The sequence below is a fragment of the Entelurus aequoreus genome, linkage group LG24 (genome assembly GCF_033978785.1).
Source record: "Entelurus aequoreus isolate RoL-2023_Sb linkage group LG24, RoL_Eaeq_v1.1, whole genome shotgun sequence".
NCBI lineage: Eukaryota > Metazoa > Chordata > Actinopteri > Syngnathiformes > Syngnathidae > Entelurus > Entelurus aequoreus.
The window spans coordinates 3,077,454-3,099,917 of NC_084754.1; the positions used below are offsets into that span (position 1 = coordinate 3,077,454).

Below are 22,464 nucleotides of genomic sequence, written 5' to 3' on the forward strand. Positions count from 1 at the left end.
GTTTGCTTCCTTACTAATTAAAAAAAAGTTGTCTCGTATGTTCACTATTTTATTTAAGGATAAACTTGCAATAATAAACATATGTTTTATGTTCCCTAAGATTTTTTGTTAAAATAAAGACAATAATGCCATTTTTTGTGGTGCCCTTTATTTAGAAAAGTATCAAAGTATCTATATCGGGACAACCCTAGTTGATACAAAAAAGTGTTTTTATTTATGCGTTATTATTTTTTTGGTTCAAACCTAGACTTAAAGTTTAAATGCTTTGTAGATACATTGAGATAAGTCTAAATTCATTGTGTTTTTGAAAATGTTTTCCTCAGTGCTCAACTAACTTGAAGTGTTTTATCAAGAGGATTATTTGTGATATGTACATTTTCTAGAATGTGCTTGTTCTATTTAGGGCCGAAGTAAAACAATCTGAAGTTGTCATAGTTGTATTTTTTAATTATTATGTCAGGATTTTACCCATTCGGCCCTCGTGGGAATACATTTTCCTCCATGCGGCCCCTGAGCTAAAATGAGTTTGACCTACAGTGCAGGCCAAAAGTTTGGACACACCTTCTCATTTAATGTGTTGTCTTTATTTTCATGACTATTTACATTATAGATTGTCACATCAAAACTATGAATGAACACATGTGGAGTTATGTACTTAACAAAAAAAAGGCGAAATAACTGAAAACATGTTTTATATTCTAGTTTCTTCAAAATAGCCACCCTTTGCTCTGATTACTGCTTTGCACACTCTTGGCATTCTCTCGATGAGCTTCAAGAGGTAGTCACCTGAAATGGTTTTCACTTCACAGGTGTGCCTTATCAGGGTTGATTAGTGGAATTTCTTGCTTTATCAACGGGGTTGGGACCATCAGTTGTGTTGTGAATGAGAAGGTGTGTTCAAACTTTTGGCCTGTACTGTATATACAATCTATATATTCCGCAGAACCAACGTCCTCTACAGCAGACATTAGATTGTGGTCTATATCATCAGTTACAGGAGTGCATTGCTGTTCTTAAGGACCTGCAAAAAATCAAGTCAAACATATTTTTATGACAGCACTCTCATGTTTTTAAGAATCTGCTGCAAAAACATACGTCTCCCACAATTATTTTTTTTAAATGAACTCGCGGGTTAGGTTGAATAGCCCAAATGATGAAAAAGAGAGGACCTAAAATGAATGAAGGACACTACCAGGTGTTGTTGACAGGAAGGAGTTTGTTTCGTCTTCATTGCACTGTCCTCGGGGGGAACCTTGAAGCAACAACTTTGCCAAGGAAAGCAATCGAGATTAGAATGTTTGAGTTTGAACACATTTAAAACTTTTGACTCTTAATTGTCTATTCCTGGGGCCGTACTTATCAAGCTTCTTAGAGTGCCATTTTACACTTAAGTCCTGAGAATTTGCGAAATTTAGTCCTACTCTCAAACTTAAGAATAAAAGCTTTTTATCAACGTTCTTAAGTCTTAAGAATCACTCCTACTCTCCATGATATTTAAGAGACCTTCAGAGGTGTCTTAAGTGGTTAGGAGTTGCCAGCAGGGGATGGCACTGAGGCGAGAGAGACGTGCGCGAACGTTCAGGGACGGAACAATGTTTTGTTTTTTTTTGATGACGAGCAGCTGATCAAACGGTATCGTTTAGACAGAGCGGATATTATTTTTGTCACAGATTTAATACTTTTCGATTCCTTGTTGATTTCTGCATGTGTCTGCAGTGGGCTAGTATATATAGAGCCACCCACACCAGTTTCAAATTAGTTGCCTAATTAATGAATTGGAAAGAAAATGTTATGACAGTAGCGTATGTGTGTGGCCGTGAGGTGAGTGACGTCAGTGAGTGTGTGGGCGAGAGAAGAGAGGGAGCGCTAGCGTGAGTGCCGGCGGGGACTAGTTTGTTTTGTATTATTTTGTAGTTTATTGTCAAAATATACACTCCCACTGTCCACTTAAATATTTCCAAGATATTTCTTTATTCTTAGACAACGGATTCCCTTCCGTGATTGGTCATTGCTATGGACACAGAAATGACGTCACCTAAAATTGCGTTTACGGCACATAGTAATGTCGTAATTCAGCTCTGAGTGTGACACTTAAGATTCAGTCCTACACTTCGCTGAAAGTGTGAGTAAGACGCTTGATAACTAACTTTTAAGTGCAGCTTTCAGCGAAGAATTTATTTACTCTTAAGTCAACTCTTAGCAGACTTCTTAGGAGTCATTCTAAGAAGCTTGATAAGTACGGCCCCAGGTCCTCAAAGTCATCCTGCAGTGCAGACGATCTGATGTTATCCAAAGTCACAAAAAGTGAGTGTTCACAGTTCTGCCAATCATTTGTGGCAGCTTTGGGGTGCCTGGAATGGCTGCCAGCATCTTCCAATTTGTCGATACAGTACAACGCATACCCCAATCAGCAGATGTCCTGTTATCGTCAGCATCCTCAACTAAACTTGTCGGCAGGCACGCGGCACGCCGCTTCTCCCAAGAGTCTGTCGTGTGTCCAGCAACAACACTTCCGTCATAATCATAATCTGCCATTAAACCGCTGAAATGCAAGGAAAATGATCTTGGTCAGTTATAAATAACATGGCAGATAACTACCAATCTCTATCGCTGCATCTACCTCCAGAGACTACTTAGAACACAAACAACTCAAGTCCTGCCTGCTTTCTCTCTCATTCTAACTCAGTAGTAAAAATCCTCTCTTTTATCTCCTGTATCAAAATCAACCTTGTCACAAATGATTGACCTATAATTGTAACCTGTAATTACTCTCCAATATTCCATCGTGCAAGTTATTTTTAGATTATTTAGATCAGAGATGTCAAAGTCGTTTTCACTGAAGGCCACATCGCGGTTATGGCTGGCCCAAGAGGGCCACTTCTAACTGTGAATACTATTATTACACACTTTTTAAATGAATTTTATTAGTAGATTTTTTTTTAAATAAAATGTAAAAAAAAATATGGTAAGTTGCAATCATTTCACCTCAAAATTTAGTGTATTTTACTGTAAATGGAAAAACAGTAGTGCTGTTTTTATGGTAAAAAAAAAAGGCAGCTCAGTTGCCAGAATTTTACTGTAAAATGTACATTTGTTTTTTACTGTAAATAAATTAAAAAATGCAATTTTACAGAAACATTTTGGCACCTGACTGCCAGTTTTTTTTTGACCGCAAATCAATAACTGTAGATTTTTCGATGTATTACTGTAAATGCCAAAACAGCACCACAGTTTATTACAGTAAAAAAAAGTACACTTTTTTTCATTTAGAGAAAAATGCTGTAAGAAACAGTCATCTCACAATTTTACCATGAAATCAATTGCTACTTTTACATTGCACAATTTGATGGATAACTTGCTTTGAAATCATTAATATTAATATTTATTTCTAATTAAAAAAATGGTTTGAATGTTTGATAATATATTTTTGCATAATTAGACAATATTTAAGTTAACATAATTTGCGATTACATGGAGTACATGTATTTTTTTTCACACAAAATAGAAAGAAAGAATACATTTAGTAAGAAACGTTACAGTACTTTATTGACACATATTATTCCCAGGCTTTCGAGGGCCAAATAAAATGAAGTGGCGGGCCAGGAGTTTGACACCTGTGATTTAGATGATTAAAAAAGCAGTTGTTGTGTTTGACCGAAAGACATTAGAACATACAAAAAAAAAACATAACATCAAGCGTTGAAAGTAAAAAAAACCAAAAACATTGCTGGCTTGTGACTTTTTTAATGAGCGGATTCCATTTGGATCCTAAAGAGAAGTGTGTACAGTCTATCATAAGGTCGCACAAGAGTTAAAAGGTACAGAATAGTGTTGCACGTGTTATGTTGTGGAACTATTCCTTTGCTTGTCAAACATATCTGGCTGTCTTCTCAGTATAAGCAGCACCCTGATGGAGATGGACAGCACGGTGTCCAGTGGCCGCTCCACCCCAGCTATGATGAACGGACTCGGCAGTGCCAGCTCCTCCGCTACAAAGACTGTGGCCTACTCTTGTTGCTGGGATCTTTGTCTTCAGTACTTCAACTCCAGTCCGGATCTTGCCGAGCACATCAGGAGCGTCCATGTGGATGGACAAAGAGGAGGGGTCAGTAGATTTAAACATCAAAGCCTCAAAATGATTTGTCTGGTTGCATTGGCGTGTTATTGTCATTGTCAAGGTATTCTTAATCGACCCATACTGGGATGAAAAGTCATATGCAGTAATGTGTCGCTATGCTGTGGTTTTCTTCAAGCACAAAAAAATATAACAAAAAAGCCAAATAAATAGCAAAACATTTGAGTAGACTTAAAGGCCTACTGAAATTATTATTTTTTATTTAAACGGGGATAGCAGATCCATTCTGTGTCATACTTGATCATTTCGCGATATTGCCATATTTTTGCTGAAAGGATTTAGTATAGAACAACGACGATAAAGTTCGCAACTTTTGGTCTCTGATAAAAAAAAGCCTTGCCTGTACCGGAAGTAGCGTGACGTAGTCGATTGTTCGCTTCCTCATATTTTCCTATTGTTTTCAACGCAGCTAGAGCGATTCGGACCGAGAAAGCGATAATTTGAGCGAGGATGAAAGATTCGTGGATGAGGAACGTTAGAGTGACAGATTAGAATGCAGTGCAAACATATCTTTTTTTCGCTCTGACCGCAACTTAGGTACAAGCTGGCTCATTGGATTCCACACTCTCTCCTTTTTCTATTGTGGATCACGGATTTGTTTTTTAAACCACCTCGGATACTATATCCTCTTGAAAATGAGAGTCGAGAACGCGAAATGGACATTCACAGTGACTTTTATCTCCGCGACAATACATCGGTGAAGCACTTTAGCTACGAGCTAACGTGATAGCATCGTGCTTAACTGCAGATAGAAACAAAAGAAATAAACCCCTGACTGGAAGGATAGACAGAAGATCAACAATACTATTAAACCATGGACATGTAAATACACGGTTAATAATTCCCAGCTTGGCGAAGCTTAACAATGCTGTTGCTAATGACGCTGAAGCTAACTTAGCAACCGGACCTCACAGAGCTATGATAAAAACTTTAGCGCTCCACCTACGCCAGCCAGCCCTCATCTGCTCATCAACACCCGTGCTCACCTGCGTTCCAACGATCGACGGTGCGACGAAGGACTTCACCCGATCACACATGCGGTCGGCGAGACGGAGGAAGTTAAGGTGAGTTCGGCGGCTAACGCGTCTGCTATCCATCGCTGTCTTCCTGGTTGTGTTGCTGTAGTCCGCCGCTAATACACCGATCCCACCTACAACTTTTTTCTCTGCAGTCTCCATTGTTAATTAAACAAATTGCAAAAGATTCACCAACACAGATGTCCAGAATACTTCCGTATCAACCGTTAACGTCACGCGCATACGTCATCATACCCAGACGTTTCCAACCGGAAGTTTCGCGGGATATTTAAAATGTCACTTTATAAGTTAACCTGGCCGTATTGGCATGTGTTGCAATGTTAAGATTTCATCATTGATATATAAACTATCAGACTGCGTGGTCGCTAGTAGTGGCTTTCAGTAATCAATGGCGTAAATTCTCACAAGATGTGCCAAATTGGCTAATGTTGCAAACGTTGATGAGGAATACACAAGTTTTTGTGCGACTTTGGAGGTATATTTTTCAATTCAAAATGTGAAATTACCTATTGCCGTTGTTTCTGGACCATAGGGTGCACCGGATTATAAGGCGCACTGCCGGGTCTAGTCATGTCTATTTTCATACAAAAGGCGCACCGGATTATAAGGCGCATTAAAGGGGTCATGTTATGAGTTTTTTAAAATGTAAAAGACTTCCTTGTGGTCTACATAACATGTAATGGGGGTTCTTTGGTCAAAATGTTGCATAGATGATGTTTTACAGATCATCTTCAAGTCGCTTTCTGACAGTCGCTTCAGGATGTGCCGTTTTGTGGGCGGTCTTATTTACGTGGCTCACCTTGGACAGCGTCTTCTCCCCGTCATCTTTGTTGTAGCGGTGTAGCGTGCAAGGACGGGAGTGGAAGAAGTGTCAAAAGATGGCGCTAACTGTTTTAATGACATTCAGACTTTACTTCAATCAACAACGGAGCAGCATCTCCTCATTCATGGCTCAATAGTGCGACAACAACGCCGGAAATGTGTCCCGTGAAAAACCGTCCGACCGGAACTCTCTAATAACTAAAGTTCCTTGGGTGAATAATGTAAACTCACTTCACTGGTAATTTTTGGCGCTTTCGTGGCGAGTTTACTGACAGATATAAGTAAGAACTTTACACTATTTTATATTAGAAATGGCAACAGCGGAGGATGAATGTCCCATAACAAGAAGATAGAGAAAAAGAAGAAGCTTATCAATTACGGTGTCGCCACCGACTACAATGGCGGACGCGCGGACATTTTCAGGACTTATGCAGATCCTAAATACGGATCAGCAGGTACCAGAAGGTAAATAAAGTTGGTTTTGCATAATTTTACTCAACAACATTAATGTGTGCCATTTTGCGGTCCTTATACACACACCATAATAATACTTGTATGTGTGACTACGGTAGTCGCAATGTGCGGAAAATCCATCAAGGTGTGCGGCTTCATAGCGTACCAAAGTCGTAATAAAACATTTTGGCAGATTTTTGAGCGCCATGTGTAATGTTCTAAATTCTCAAACAATTTTGTTTCCTTTTTTACGATTAACCACTTAACAAGCCAGAGTTTTATTATGTAACTTATGTATTATTATTTGTCGTAACTTTTTTGTGTTTAGGCTATTCAAGTTTCCCACTGAACACATTTTACAAGACCACATTGAACACATCGTGATAACGTAACTGAACTTCGTCAGATGCTTATAATAAATAATGATGAGCATCTGACAAAGGTCATTATTCAGTTACTCAGTAATTATTAATATAAATGTTTAATAATTACTTAGAACTTGAATGCGTCTTAATACGATTTGATGCAGCCTCTAATGGGCGCATACTGAAGCACTGTCCAACAGAAGAATAAACCACAGTGTGTGGACCAAGATGGGGCCAAGTGGTCATTGAAATGATTACAATTAGAATATTGTATGACTTGCGGCTTTGTTTTCATTCAGATTCATTTGTATGTATATACAGTACAGGCCAAAAGTTTGGACACACCTTCTCATTCAATGCGTTTTCTTTATTTTCATGACTATTTACATTGTAGATTGTCACTGAAGGCATCAAATCTATGAATGAACACATGTGGAGGTATGTACTTAACAAAAAAAGGTGAAATAACTGAAAACATGTTTTATATTCTAGTTTCTTCAAAATAGCCACCCTTTGCTCTGATTACTGCTTTGCACACTCTTGGCATTCTCTCGATGGGCTTCAAGAGGTAGTCACCTGAAATGGTTTTCACTTCATTGGTGTCATAGTTTTGATGCTTTCAGTGCCTTCAGGTGTGCCGTATCAGGGTTGATTAGTGGAATTTCTTGCTTTATCAATGGGGTTGGGACCATCAGTTGTGTTGTGAATGAGAAGGTGTCCAAACTTTTGGCCTGTACTGTATATTAGTTAAGTGTATGCATAATCATTTTGTCATAGAGGCTACTGAGGGCTATGTGTGGGCCCTAGAGGTCTGTGGGCCCTTACAATTGTCATCACCTTCCCCCCCCTATGCGACGGACCTGAAATAGGTCTGAGATTCAAGGAGGAAGACAACTGTACCTTTTTAAACAATAACTAGTTAATATATTGTTACATGTTGTTGTTCCTGCTTCGTCTACACAAAAAAACAAACATACATTTGGATTAAAGAATTGACGTGCGTGTTTGAGCTCCGATCAGAGACAAATTTGATTGGTGAAAATGATGATGATTGGCCAAAATGATGCGGGGAAGTTGATTTCTATTACAATGTAGATATTTTAGACAATATACACTACCGTTCAAAAGTTTGGGGTCACATTGAAATGTCCTTATTTTCAATGAAGATAACTTTAAACTAGTCTTAACTTTAAAGAAATACACTCTATACATTGCTAATGTGGTAAATGACTATTCTAGCTGCAAATGTCTGCTTTTTGGTGCAATATCTACATAGGTGTATAGAGGCCCATTTCCAGCAACTATCACTCCAGTGTTCTAATGGTACAATGTGTTTGCTGATTGGCTCAGAAGGCTAATTGATGATTAGAAAACCCTTGTGCAATCATGTTCACACATCTGAAAACACTTTAGCTCGTTACAGAAGCTACAAAACTGACCTTCCTTTAAACAGATTGAGTTTCTGGAGCATCACATTTGTGGGGTCAATTCAACGCTCAAAATGGCCAGAAAAAGAGAACTTTCAGCTGAAATTTGACAGTCTATTCTTGTTCTTAGAAATGAAGGCTATTCCACTAAATTGTTTGGGTGACCCCAAACTTTTGAACGGTAGTGTACTATTATAATATTTGCAGATTTTCGTTGTTCTTTCTAATACACTAACTAACTAAATGTCTCAAAAGCCCGTATCCATCTTCTGTGTGTCCTGCAGGTGTTTGTGTGTCTTTGGAAAGGTTGCAAGGTGTACAATACCCCATCGACCAGTCAGAGTTGGCTCCAGAGACACATGCTGACCCACAGTGGAGATAAACCCTTTAAGGTGAAACTAATGACCTTCTCTTCAGGTATACGTGTGCTCAAAAATGTTCAACTCCCCATTGTGAAGGTATATTAAACATACAGTAGTTTGCAATAAACCAACAAAACAGCAATTTGAATAACACAACCAGTATTAAAATAAGTCACTTTTGGATGTGGCTTTCCATTGAAAGGTTGTACAATTTGCAAGTACAGTGCATGTTAGTTACAATTGGGGTTGAACATATTTAAGTCCAACTGTACATTATGCACAATCAAAAAACATCATTCAACTTGGATCTTTCGAAAAAAATTACAATATTGTCACCTTATTTAAAGGCCTACTGAAATGAATTTTTTTTATTTAAACGGGGATAGCAGATCCATTCTATGTGTCATACTTGATCATTTCGCGATATTGCCATATTTTTGCTGAAAGGATTTAGTAGAGAACATCGACGATAAAGGTCGCAACTTTTGGTCGCTGATAAAAAAAAGCCTTGCCTATACCGGAAGTAGCGTGACGTCGCCGGAGGAAGAACTCCTCACATTTCCCCGTTGTTTACAATGCAGCGAGAGAGATTCGGACCGAGAAAGCGACGATTACCCCATTAATTTGAGCGAGGATGAAAGATTTGTGGATGAGGAAAGTGAGAGTGAAGGACTAGAGTGCAGTGCAGGACGTATCTTTTTTCGCTCTGACCGTAACTTAGGTACAAGGGTTCATTGGATTCCACACTTTCTCCTTTTTTTATTGTGGATCACGGATTTGTATTTTAAACCACCTCGGATACTAAATCCTCTTGAAAATGAGAGTCGAGAACGCGAAATGGACATTCACAGTGACTTTTATCTCCACGACAATACATCGGCGAAGCTCTTTAGCTACTGAGCTAACGTGATAGCATCGGGCTCAAATGCAGATAGAAGCAAAATAAATAAACCCCTGACTGGAAGGATAGACAGAAGATCAACAATACTATTAAACCATGGACATGTAAATACACGGTTAATAATTCCCAGCTTGGCGAAGCTTAACAATGCTGCTGCTAATGACGCCATTGAAGCTAACTTAGCAACGGGACCTCACAGAGCTGTGATAAAAACATTAGCGCTCCACCTACGCCAGCCCTCATCTGCTCATCAACACCCGTGCTCACCTGCGTTCCAGCGATCGACGGAAGGACGAAGGACTTCACCCGATCATCCGGCTAGCGCGTCTGCTATCCAAGTCAAAGTCCTCCTGGTTGTGTTGCTACAGCCAGCCGCTAATACACCGATCCAACCTACAACTTTCTTCTTTGCAGTCTTCATTGTTCATTAAACAAATTACAAAAGATTCACCAACACAGATGTCCAGAATACTGTGGAATTTTGAGATGAAAACAGAGCTTTTTGTATTGGATTCAATGGGGTACCAGTACTTCCGGTTCAACTATTGACGTCACGCGCATACGTCATCATATATAGATGTTTTCAACCGGAAGTTTAGCGGGAAATTTAAAATGTCACTTTATAAGTTAACCCGGCCGTATTGGCATGTGTTGCAATGTTAAGATTTCATTATTGATATATAAACTATCAGACTGCGTGGTCGCTAGTAGTGGCTTTCAGTAGGCCTTTAAGAGACCTATCTCAGCTGAAGACCCTTGCCCATTCGGTGTCTGTTGACCAGTGTGTCTTTTATGTAACGCTGATCTAAATACTAACTACCTTATCTCATGCTTTGTGGCAGTGCGTTGTTGGTGGCTGCACTGCAAGTTTCGCCTCCCAAGGAGGGCTGGCTCGCCACGTTCCCAGTCACTTCAGCCAACAAAGCTCTTCTAAAATGTCCAGCCAGGCCAAACTCAAGGAGGAGTTGCCCTCCAAGGCTGGTCTCAACAAGAGGAAGAAACTCAAAAACAAACGCAGGTGCTCTCTACGTACGTAAAATAAAAGACACTGTCTAGCACTACTCAACACACAAACACACACCTTCTCATCGGCTCGATGTCACTCTCGCAGTGGAACCCGCTTAAGTCGGTCTTGCTTATGTCCACCAATTTATCGAGTCAAAGTCCACTGTAATACTTATTCGTAAGAAGTGTTTGCTTAAGCCGACGTCAATATACACTGTCAATATACACCGTCGACCACTTTTATTAACATAAAATTTGAAACCAAAAGGTGTGCTTATATAAACAATGTCATACCTCCGCCACAGGGTTTATGTATTTGTCAAGGTTTGTTGGTCTGTTAGTTATCTCAAAAAGTTATGGGCGGATTTCGATGAAACTTTCAGGACGTGTCAGAAATGGGATAAGGAAAAATTCAATAGATATTGTGTGTGATGTGGATCAATTCTACTACGTGATCTTACAAAACCCAAATCCAGTGAAGTTGGCACGTTGTGTACATCGTAAATAAAAGCAGAATACATCCATCCATCCATTTTCTACCCCTTATTCCCTTCGGGGTCGCGGGGGGCGCTGGAGCCTATCTCAGCTACAATCGGGCGGAAAGCGGGGTACACCCTGGACAAGTCGCCACCTCATCGCAGGGCCAACACAGATAGACAGACAACATTCACACTCACATTCACACCCTAGGGCCAATTTAGTGTTGCCAATCCAGTGTTTCCCATAAACTGCCAAGATACCTGTGGCGGTGGGGGCGTGGCTATGGGCGTGGTCACCATGACATCATCGAGTAGTTTGCATAATTTACTACAATGATATGATTTTCTCTAAAAAGGCTCAAAAAATGTATACTTACTAATTAATAATAACAGTTTTGTTTTAAACGTCCATCCATCCATCCATTTTACAATATAATTACAACACTTTATGTACATATTTATATACAGATTTGAACAATAAGTTATTCACTGAAATATATTTATTAATTGTGGTTCTTACAAAAAATATATCTTATAAAATATAAAAGCTAAAATGTCTCTTAAAGCTCTGCCCCTTTAATTAGTGCATACTAAATAATTTAACTTTAGCCTACTACTACAACCATATTATTTACCAGCAACATAAAGTGAAACAGAGGCAGAGGTGTCCTGCCACAGTCAGTAACAAATAAACAGAAAACAGTAGTGGTCAAATACAAATAAGGCAACAAGAGAAGTATCCTACACTTCTCTTTTGTAAAGTAAATCTGAACAGCCTATATGGGCATCTACATCAACTATATGATTTGCTTGAGAAGCTGGACAGGACAAAAAAATAAAAAAAAATTTAATTTTTTTTTAAAAAAAATCTATTTGTGGCGGACGTAATTCTTTCGTGGCAGGCCGCCACAAATAAATGAATGTGTGGGAAGCTGCAATCAACCTATCCCCAGGTGCATGTCTTTGGAGGTGGGAGGAATTTGCAAATCCTTTTCAACTTATATTCAATTGAATAGACTGCAAAGACAAGATATTTAACATTCAAACAGGTAACATTTGTTATTTTACTGTTTACTGAGTGTTGTTAAAAGGAAAGGCCATGTAACACAGTGGTAAAAATGCCCCTGTGCCACCTTTTTTGCAATGTGTTGCTGCCACTAAATTCAAAATTAATGATTATTGCAAAAAAAAATTACATTTCTCAGTTCGAACGTTAAGTATCTTGTCTTTGCAGTCTATTCAATTGAATATGAGTTGAAATTATAATTAGCAAATCATTTTATTCTGTTTTTATTTACGAATTACACAACTTGCCAACTTCACTGGTTTTGGGTTTTGTACTACGTGATCTTACATTTATGTTACGAAGCTGCAATGAAATTACAGCAGCAAGTAAGAGTATAAAGCAGGGCTGTCTAACTCATTTTCATTGAGGGACACATTCCAGTTATGGCTGCTCTACGAGGGCCGCTTGCTACAGTGAATTTATATGAATTTTAATGTAAAGCACTTTGAATTGTCTTGTGTACACATTGTGCTCTATAAATAGACCTGCCTTGCCTTTAACGTAACATCTCCAACATTATTACACAATTCCATATGCATTTGACTCTTTAGTTAATTGATGTATAATGTCTTTGCTTTTGAAATCACAAGTCAGGGGAACTAGCGTTGTATTATAACACAGGGGTATTAAAAAGCATTATAAGTCATTAAATGAATTTTACAAAAATAAGGCCTCCACAGGCATTAAAAAATGTAATACAATTGTAGGACGGGCTGGGCCAATCAATCAAACGATAAATGAAAATGAACTACATAACATTGCTGTCATCGATTAATTGCTATGTCTGTGTGTTTCTTTTCTTTGACTCTGGCTTTCAAACTGGATACAAAAGTGTCTTGTAAGGTCCGGAAGCGTAAAAAGCGCTGCCTCCATAGCGGCCAGTCCTCTGGATGGCAAAATCAAATGACTTTGCCATTCTTTGGTCACTGTCGGCGTGTAGTCCTTAACTTTGACATCATGTCATGTTAATGACGAAGCTGAGCTTGTTTCATACACGACTCCTTTATTTATACGACTCCAGTTCAACACACATGACCTAACATTAGCAGTTCTTGTGACACAGGCACCTCACGTAACTTATGGTGACCTACAACCAAGACAATTCCCACAACAGACCACAACGCTTACTTTTTGACATCCCAACAGTAAATGAGTAATAGTTCCTTCAGCTGCCTGACACTTTATACATAACTTGCTATCTATTGTAACTATTTCAAACAACTGGGAGGATGCAAAATACAATCTATTCAAGATGTTTAATTGACTTAGCTTATTTTTAATACATCTTTTTGGCATTTTTCTAAATATGTTTTTATGACATATCTTTTTCTAAAATGTTTTAATCAATCATTCATTTCCAAACACGTGCATCATTTGCATTCCTAGTATGATGTTTATTTATTATTCCATACAACTTTTTAAAATTGTATCCTGATTAAAAAAATGTTACTTCCAGTTTGTGGCTATTATAGGTCATATTTTCAGAAGATTTTTACAAAATGTTTTTAAAGAGATACACTACCGTTCAAAAGTTTGGGGTCACCCAAACAATTTTGTGGAATAGCCTTCATTTCTAAGAACAAGAATTAGGGATGTCCGATAATGGCTTTTTGCCGATATCCGATATGCCGATATTGTCCAACTCTTTAATTACCGATACCGATATCAACCGATACCGATATCAACCGATATATACAGTCGTGGAATTAACACATTATTATGCCTAATTTGGACAACCAGGTATGGTGAAGATAAGGTACTTTTTAAAAAAATGAATCAAATAAAATAAGATAATTAAATTAAAAACATTTTCTTGAATAAAAAAGAAAGTAAAACAATATAAAAACAGTTACATAGAAACTAGTAATTAATGAAAATTTGTAAAATTAACTGTTAAAGGTTAGTATTATTAGTGGAGCAGCAGCACGCACAATCATGTGTGCTTACGGACTGTATCCCTTGCAGACTGTATTGATATATATTGATATATAATGTAGGAAGCAGAATATTAATAACAGAAAGAAACAACCCTTTTGTGTGAATGAGTGTAAATGGGGGAGGGAGGTTTTTTGGGTTGGTGCACTAATTGTAAGTGTATCTTGTGTTTTTTATGTGGATTTAATTAAAAAACAAAAACGATACTGATAATTAAAAAAACGATACCGATAATTTCCGATATTACATTTTAACGCATTTATCGGTCGATAATATCGGCAGACCGATGTTATCGGACATCTCTAACAAGAATAGACTGTCGAGTTTCAGATGAAAGTTCTCTTTTTCTGGCCATTTTGAGCGTTTAATTGACCCCACAAACGTGATGCTCCAGAAACTCAATCTGCTCAAAGGAAGGTCAGTTTTGTAGCTTCTGTAACGAGCTAAACTGTTTTCAGATGTGTGAACATGATTGCACAAGGGTTTTCTAATCATCAATTAGCCTTCTGAGCCAATGAGCAAACACATTGTACCATTAGAACACTGGAGTGATAGTTGCTGGAAATGGGCCTCTATACACCTATGTAGATATTGCACCAAAAACCAGACATTTGCAGCTAGAATAGTCATTTACCACATTAGCAATGTATAGAGTGTATTTCTTTAAAGTTAAGACTAGTTTAAAGTTATCTTCATTGAAAAGTACAGTGCTTTTCCTTCAAAACGGGAACGGCGTGGCGAAGTTGGTAGAGTGGCCGTGTCAGCAATCGGAGTGTTGCTGGTTACTGGGGTTCGATCCCCACCTTCTACCATTCGAGTCACGTCCGTTGTGTCCTTGGGCAAGACACTTCACCCTTGCTCCTGATGGCTGCTGGTTAGCGCCTTGCATGGCAGCTCCCTCCATCAGTGTGTGAGTGTGTGTGTGAATGGGTGAATGTGGAAATAGTGTCAAAGCGCTTTGAGTACCTTGAAGGCAGAAAAGCGCTATACAAGTATAACCCATTTATCATTTATTTATAAAAATAAGGACATTTCAATGTGACCCCAAACTTTTGAACGGTAGTGTACATTTTTAAAAATGACTTCCGGGTTGATCAGCGAATTCAGAATTGGATGTTTATTTAAAATTCTTAATTATTTTTGATTGAAGGCACAGTGAGATGATTGACAGGCAGAACCTTTCAATTGGCTATTGTCTGCAGCTGGCAAAGTCAGAACACCGGATGTTTGGAATACTATATCCTGCAAACTTGCTCGTGCTGTGGCAAAAGCGAGAAAATGAATACATGTAGGGAAAATGGGAAACTGCAAATTTCAGCTAACGGGCGAACTTTTCAAAACTTGGTCAAAGTCCGTCGATTGTAAACCCAAAGAGGCGTTCTGCAGCATATGCAAAAAGACCTCCAAACTTTGCTCGATGGCCATCAATGCAGTGAAACCACACATGCTATTAGCTAATCACAAGTCGGCCATTAAAGGCAGGCGGCAGTCAACAGTGCCAAAATGATTTGGCGTGACCAACAAAGCCACTTCTGCTGTCGCCACCACAGCTTCCAGCTGCTGCTACCACAAGAGAAAAATAAATAAATACCAATACATTCTTAAATTAAACAGTTTTGCAAGACAATTCAAATTCACTGGATGGTAACAGTTAATGTAAACTTTTCAACTATTCAGGATTCCGTCCATCCGTCCATTTTCTACCGCTTGTCCTTTTTGAGGTCGCAGGGGGGCTGGAGCTTATCCCAGGTGCACTCGAGCGCAGGGCAGGGTACACCCTGGACAAGTTGACTATTCAAGATTATTATTGTCAAATGCAGGGGTCAGCAACCTTTTTGAAACCAAGAGCTACTTCTTGGGTACTGATTAATGCGAAGGGCTACCATTTTGATACACACTTAAATAAATTGCCAGACATAGCCAATTTGCTCAATTTACCTTTAACTCTGTTATTATTAATAATTAATGATATTTACACTTAATTGAACGGTTTAAAAGAGGAGAAAACACGAAAAAAATTACAATTAAATTTTGAAACATAGTTTATCTTCAATTTCGACTCTTTAAAATTCAACCGAAAAAAAGAAGAGAAAAACTAGACTAAACTTTGAATCTTTTTGAAAAAATTAAAAAAAGAATTCATGGAACATCATTAGTAATTTTTCCTGATTAAGATTAATTTTAGAATTTGGATGACATGTTTTAAATATGTTAAAATTCAATCTGCACTTTGTTAGAATATATAACAAATTGGACCAAGCTATATTTCTAACAAAGACAAATCATTATTTCTTCTAGATTTTCCAGAACAAAAATTTTAAAAGAAATTCAAAAGACTTTGAAATAAGATTTAAATTTGATTCTACAGATTTTCTAGATTTGCCAGAATAATTTTTTTGAATTTTAATCATGATAAGTTTGAAGAAATATTTCACAAATATTCTTCGTCGAAAAAACAGAAGCTAAAATGAAGAATTAAATTAAAATGTATTTATTATTCTTTACAATAAAAATTTAAAAAAATACTTGAACATTGATTTAAATTGTCAGGAAATAAGAGGAAGGATTTTAAAAGGTAAAAAGGTATTTGTGTTTAAAAATCCTAAAATCATTTTTAAGGTTGTATTTTTTCTTTCTGAAAGTTATATGAAGCAAAGTAAAACAAATAATGAATTTATTTAAACAAGTGAAGACCAAGTCTTTAAAATATTTTCTTGGATTTTCAAATTCTATTTGAGTTTTGTCTCTCTTAGAATTAGAAATGTCGAGCAAAGCGAGACCAGCTTGCTAGTAAATAAATACAATTTAAAAATAGAGGCAGCTCACTGGTAAGTGCTGCTATTTGAGCTATTTTTAGAACAGGCCAGCGCGCTACTCATCTGGTCCTTACGGGCTACCTGGTGCCCGCGGGCACCGCGTTGGTGACCCCTGGTCTAATGCTTATAATTGTGTGTATACAGACAATTGTAAGCTTCTGACTATATTTAATAACCATATGCGGTAGGACATTTGCATTCATTATTTTTTAGGTTGGCATTGAAAATGGCATTAAATAAAAATTTCTGATATCTGTAGAAACCCTGTAACCAAGAGGCGCGTACTAAAAAGTCAAAGTATGCGGATACATTTTTATTCAGTAAAAAATAAATGCTAAAATATTACCTACTGTAAATATTTAAAGACAAAACTTAGTGTCGGCTTTTTGTTATAGGTGACAAAGTGTACCGTTAATAATTATTAAAGGGTAAAAAAACTGTGAAATGTGAGCAAAAAGACGTAATGTAATGAGAAAAGGCAGAAATTTTAGTACTAATTACTAATAATAACACAAAAAGCTGATCTTAGCTTATGTCTTAAAATGTATATCATGTCAGTTTTTATCTTTTTTTTTTTCTTTTACAAAATCTAACAATTTTAAAATGGATCCCACATACTTTGACTTTTCATTATGCGACCCTTGGTGCACAAAGTTTGGACACCTTTGAGTTATTAGCATCAAATTGTCTGCTTTTTTCCTCATTATGTCACCTTTTTTTTTCTTTTTATTTTACTGTTTTTAATCCAAAAATATGCTGTGGGCTAACAAAACTCGAGCTGCAGGACACGCCTGTGTTAACATAATGTGTTTTTGTGCATGGTAAGATCATTCTGAAATTTCAAAGACATGCAATTCTATACAGTACATGCATTTTTTCTGTCAAAACTGAAAGAACAAATATGATTAGTCAGAAAAGTGAAGTGCTTTACTGACTCACATTAAATGCCCGCCACTTAAACAATGTGGCTTTCTAGATCTGGCCCATAGGCCATGAGTTTGACACATGTGGTATAAATGATCACATCAAAATAAATATGTTCGGAATCAGAATAGTTTTATTGCCATTGTTTGAGAACGGGTTCACAAACTAGGAATTTTTCTTGGTGCAACATAAAACACATATAACACATATTTGGTAATAAAAAGAGCTGTAACTGAGCTATCAGATAGACTTAGAAGGAATTCAAGGAGCTACTGTTAGGAGTTATTGTTCATTTGCCTGATGGCCGATGGGAAAAAACTGTTCAGGTGGCGGGAGGTATGGGTCATTTGTAAAGGAAACAGTTACATTCACAAACGGAGGAAAACAATGTCAATAAGCTGTTACCTTTCAGATTTTTTTTTAACCATTCTCCTCATGCATCTACACAAAGTCACAAATAAATGGCTAATTTTGCTTCCGGTTATGTCAACATGACGTGAGTCAATCAGTCCGAGGGCCGTCGACTTAAACGAGTTCCACTGTATTTCGCAGCTTTGACTGAGTCATACATTTACAGCTAGAGGTGGGAATCTTTGGGCGACTCACAATTCAGGAGCTACGATTCGATTAAAAATCGATTATTGATGCATCTTTCATTTATGTACAGTACAGGCCAAAACTTTGGACACACCTTCTCATTTAATGCCTTTTCTTTATTTTCATGACTATTTACATTGTAGATTGTCACTGAAGGCATCAAAACTATGAATGAACACGTGGAGTTATGTACTTAACAAAAAAAAGGTGAAATAACTGAAAACATGTTTTTAATATTCTAGTTTCTTCAAAGTAGCCACCCTTTGCTCTAATTACTGCTTTGACCACTCTTGGCATTCTCAAGATGAGCTTCAAGAGGTAGTCACCTGAAATGGTTTTCACTTCACAGGTGTCATAGTTTTGATGCCTGTGGCGTGTACTGTATATTGATGCATTTTTACTAGGGATGTCCGATAATGGCTTTTTGCCGATATACGATATTCCGATATTGTCCAACTCTTTAATTACCGATACCGATATCAACTGATACCGATATCAACCGATATATGCAGTCGTGGAATTAACCCATTATTATGCCTAATTTGGACAACCATGTATGGTGAAGATAAGGTACTTTTTAAAAAAAATAATAAAATAAGATCACTAAATTAAAAACATTTTCTTGAATAAAAAAGAAAGTAAAACAAAAAAAAACAGTTACATAGAAACTAGTAATTAATGAAAATGAGTAAAATTAACTGTTAAAGGTTAGTACTATTAGTGGAGCAGCAGCACGCACAATCATGTGTGCTTACGGACTGTATCCCTTGCAGACTGTATTGATATATATTGATATATAATGTAGGAACCAGAATATTGATAACAGAAAGAAATGGGGGGAGGGAGGTTTTTTGGATTGGTGCACTAATTGTAAGTGTATCTTGTGTTTTTTATGTTGATTTAATAAAAAAAAAAACGATACAGATAATAAAAAAAACGATACCGATAATTTCCGATATTACATTTTAACGCATTTATCGGCCGATGATATCGGCAGGCCGATATTATCGGACATCCCTAATTATTACATATATTTTTTTTGTTTCACTAAGTAAGCGCTTATCACTTGCAACTTTTAAAAACGGTGCATTTGTAATAGGAAACAGTTACATTCATTCGGATCCCATTTATTATGTTATTAAATGTGTGCAAAACTGGAACATAAGTGTCACTGCAGTCAGCCAAATTTTAGAAACGGTCTGCATTACTATATTTACAATAAATACATCGATTATTGACGTTTACTAATTGATTTTATAATCGTCCATGTCCGACACGAAATAAATACATTTTTCCAAATGCTAGCTAACTTTCTCTCTTTCTCTCTAAAGACACACACACACACAGTAAGACATAGACAGACTATTGACTTAGTACGGTAATCCTTGTGTCATTTGTGTGACCTCACTGTCCGTTTATCCCACCAGCGAGGCCCCATGACTTCTTTGACGCACAAACCATGGACGCTATCCGTCACAGAGCCATCTGTCTCAACCTTGCGACTCACATTGAAAGCGTGGGCAACGGCCACAGTGTGGTCTTTAACAGCACGGTGAGTCGAATTATATGTTGTTCATAAAAAGTCTTTTTCACTGGATAAAGCATGGATGTGGGAAGAATTGGGGAAAAAAAAAGCCGACCCACAACCCGTGACCATTTGCAACCGTGTAGGTGTGGTCGGGGAGAGGGGGCTGCAGACTCCAAGTATGTTGTCCAAGAGATTACAAGAATGCAGATTTACCCTGAACACAACTTGAGATAGAGTATTTTATTAAAACAGGATTATTTGAAGGTCCCACTGGGATCCATTATCACTTTAAAAAATGAAATAGAGCCCCTTTAACTGTTTGGTGTGGAACAAAAAACTACAGTCGTTCCTTGTTAATTGCAGCTAATTGGATAAGGCTGGACCGTGGTTAACATTTCCTTGAAGAAATATTCTTATAAACAAATCAAATATTTTATAGTTAAAGCATTAAAAAGAGTTTACTACCTTATAAATTGTTTTTTTAGCCCTCTAAACAAGGAAAAAAACCCTATATATCGTATTTATCGGACTATAAGGCGCACCTAAAATCTTTTAATTTTCTCAAAAATCGACAGTGCGCCTTATAATCCATGCGCCTAATGTATGGCATAATTCTGGTTGTGTTTACCGACCTCGAAGCAATTTTATTTGGTACATGGTGTAATGATAAGTGTGACCAGTAGATGGCAGTCATACATAAGAGATACGTGTAGACTGCAATATTGTTTATTGTTTATTGAATGGATCCCCATTAGCTGACGCCAAGGCGACTGCTAGTCTTCCTGGGGTCCATATAGGAGCATACAAAATTTAAATACAAAGAATACATGCATTACCAGACATTATACAATGGAAAAATACAACATAAGATAAAAAGCTAGTTAAAACCAGTATTAAAATTCACGTCATGTGGGCAGCTGCAAAAGGTGTATCTTTAAAGCTGTCTTGAATGACAATTTACTTTGTGAGAGATTAATGTGAGGTGGCAACCCATTCCAGAATGATGTACATCTATACATGACTGTATGTTTGAGGGAATTGGTCCTGGGAGCAGGAAGTGTCAAATAGCCATTGCTGGCATTCCTAGTGTCATGAATATGTGTGTTAGTTGATTTTAAAAACTGTTTGTAAAAGTAATCTGGTGATTGATCTAAAATGATAGTTCCAAAGAACATTAGGAGACTACAATGCATCTTTTGTTCAACAGACAACCAGGACAGGCGTGAATGCATATATGAAATATTAGTGTGCAAAGAACATTTAAGTACCAGTCTAGCCGCTCTGTTCTGTTCAAATTGCAGTTTGTTCAGGTCAGACTTAGTCGTAGCGCACCATACTATAGGACAGTAATGAAGATGACAGAAAACCAAGGACTGTATCAAATATGATGGCAGTAAACAACACCAAAACTTAAAATGTTTAATTGAGAATATAGAACATTAAACACGGCGTTCAAAAATCTGTCAAAATGTTTTTAGTACGACTTCGGTAAGCTACGAAGGCGCACACCTTGATGGATTGTCGGCGCATTAAACATATGAGTATTATTATGGTGTGTGTATAAGGACCGCAAAATGGCACCTATTAGCAGACCTTACCTGGCGTTTTGTGGCACAATATTATGCAAAACCAACTTTTCTTACCTTCTAGTACCTGGTATTTGGGATCTGAATAAGTCCTGAAAATGTGCGCGCGTCCGCCATTGTAGTCATAAGCTTCTTCTTTTTCTCTACCTTCTTATGTGGCATTCATCTTCTGCTGTTGCCATTTCCAATATAAAGTAGCGTAAAGTTCTTACTTATATATGTCAGTAGACTAGCTATCAAAGCGCTAAAAACTGTAGTGGGTTTACATAATTCACCCACGGAACTTTAGTTATTAGAGGGTTCCGGTCGGACTGTTTTTCACGGGACACATTTCCGGCGTTGTTGTCGCACTAATGAGCCACGGATGAGGCAGTGTTTCCCACACATTCATTTATTTGTGGCGCCCCGCCACGAAAGAATTACGTCCGCCACAAATTAAAAAAATTTTTTTTTTTTTTTTTTTAAATTATTTTTATTTATTTATTTATTTTTGTTCTGTCCAGCTTCTCAGGCAAATCATATAGTTGATGTAGATGCCCATATAGGCTGTTCAGATTTACTTTACAAAAGAGAAGTGTAGGATACTTACCTTATTTGTATTTGACCACTACTGTTTTCTGTTTATTTGTTACTGACTGTGGCAGGACACCTCTGCCTCTGTTTCACTTTATGTTGCTGGTAAATAATATGGTTGTAGTAGTAGGCTAAAGTTAAATTATTTAGTATGCACTAATTAAAGGGGCAGAGCTTTAAGAGACATTTTAGCTTTTATATTTTATAAGATATATTTTTTGTAAGAACCACAATTAATAAATATATTTCAGTGAATAACTTATTGTTCAAATCTGTATATAAATATGTACATAAAGTGTTGTAATTATATTGTAAAATGTATGGATGGATGGATGGACGTTTAAAACAAAACTGTTATTATTAATTAGTAAGTATACATTTTTGAGCCTTTTTAGAGAAAATCATATCATTGTAGTAAATTATGCAAATTACTCAATGATGTCATGGTGACCA

General features: G+C 37.2%; 1 protein-coding gene across 3 annotated transcripts in view; it reads left to right on the forward strand.

The window, feature by feature from the left end:
- Positions 1–22,464, forward strand: part of LOC133641695 (zinc finger protein aebp2-like) — a 94,698-nt gene that overhangs the window by 10,803 nt on the left and 61,431 nt on the right. For all 3 annotated transcript variants that reach the window (XM_062035634.1, XM_062035633.1, XM_062035635.1), the window contains exons 3-6: positions 3,895–4,105; positions 8,524–8,631; positions 10,345–10,531; positions 19,752–19,876. In XM_062035634.1, the coding sequence (XP_061891618.1) occupies positions 3,895–4,105; positions 8,524–8,631; positions 10,345–10,531; positions 19,752–19,876 (631 nt within the window). The remainder of the gene's footprint in view (positions 1–3,894; positions 4,106–8,523; positions 8,632–10,344; positions 10,532–19,751; positions 19,877–22,464) is intronic.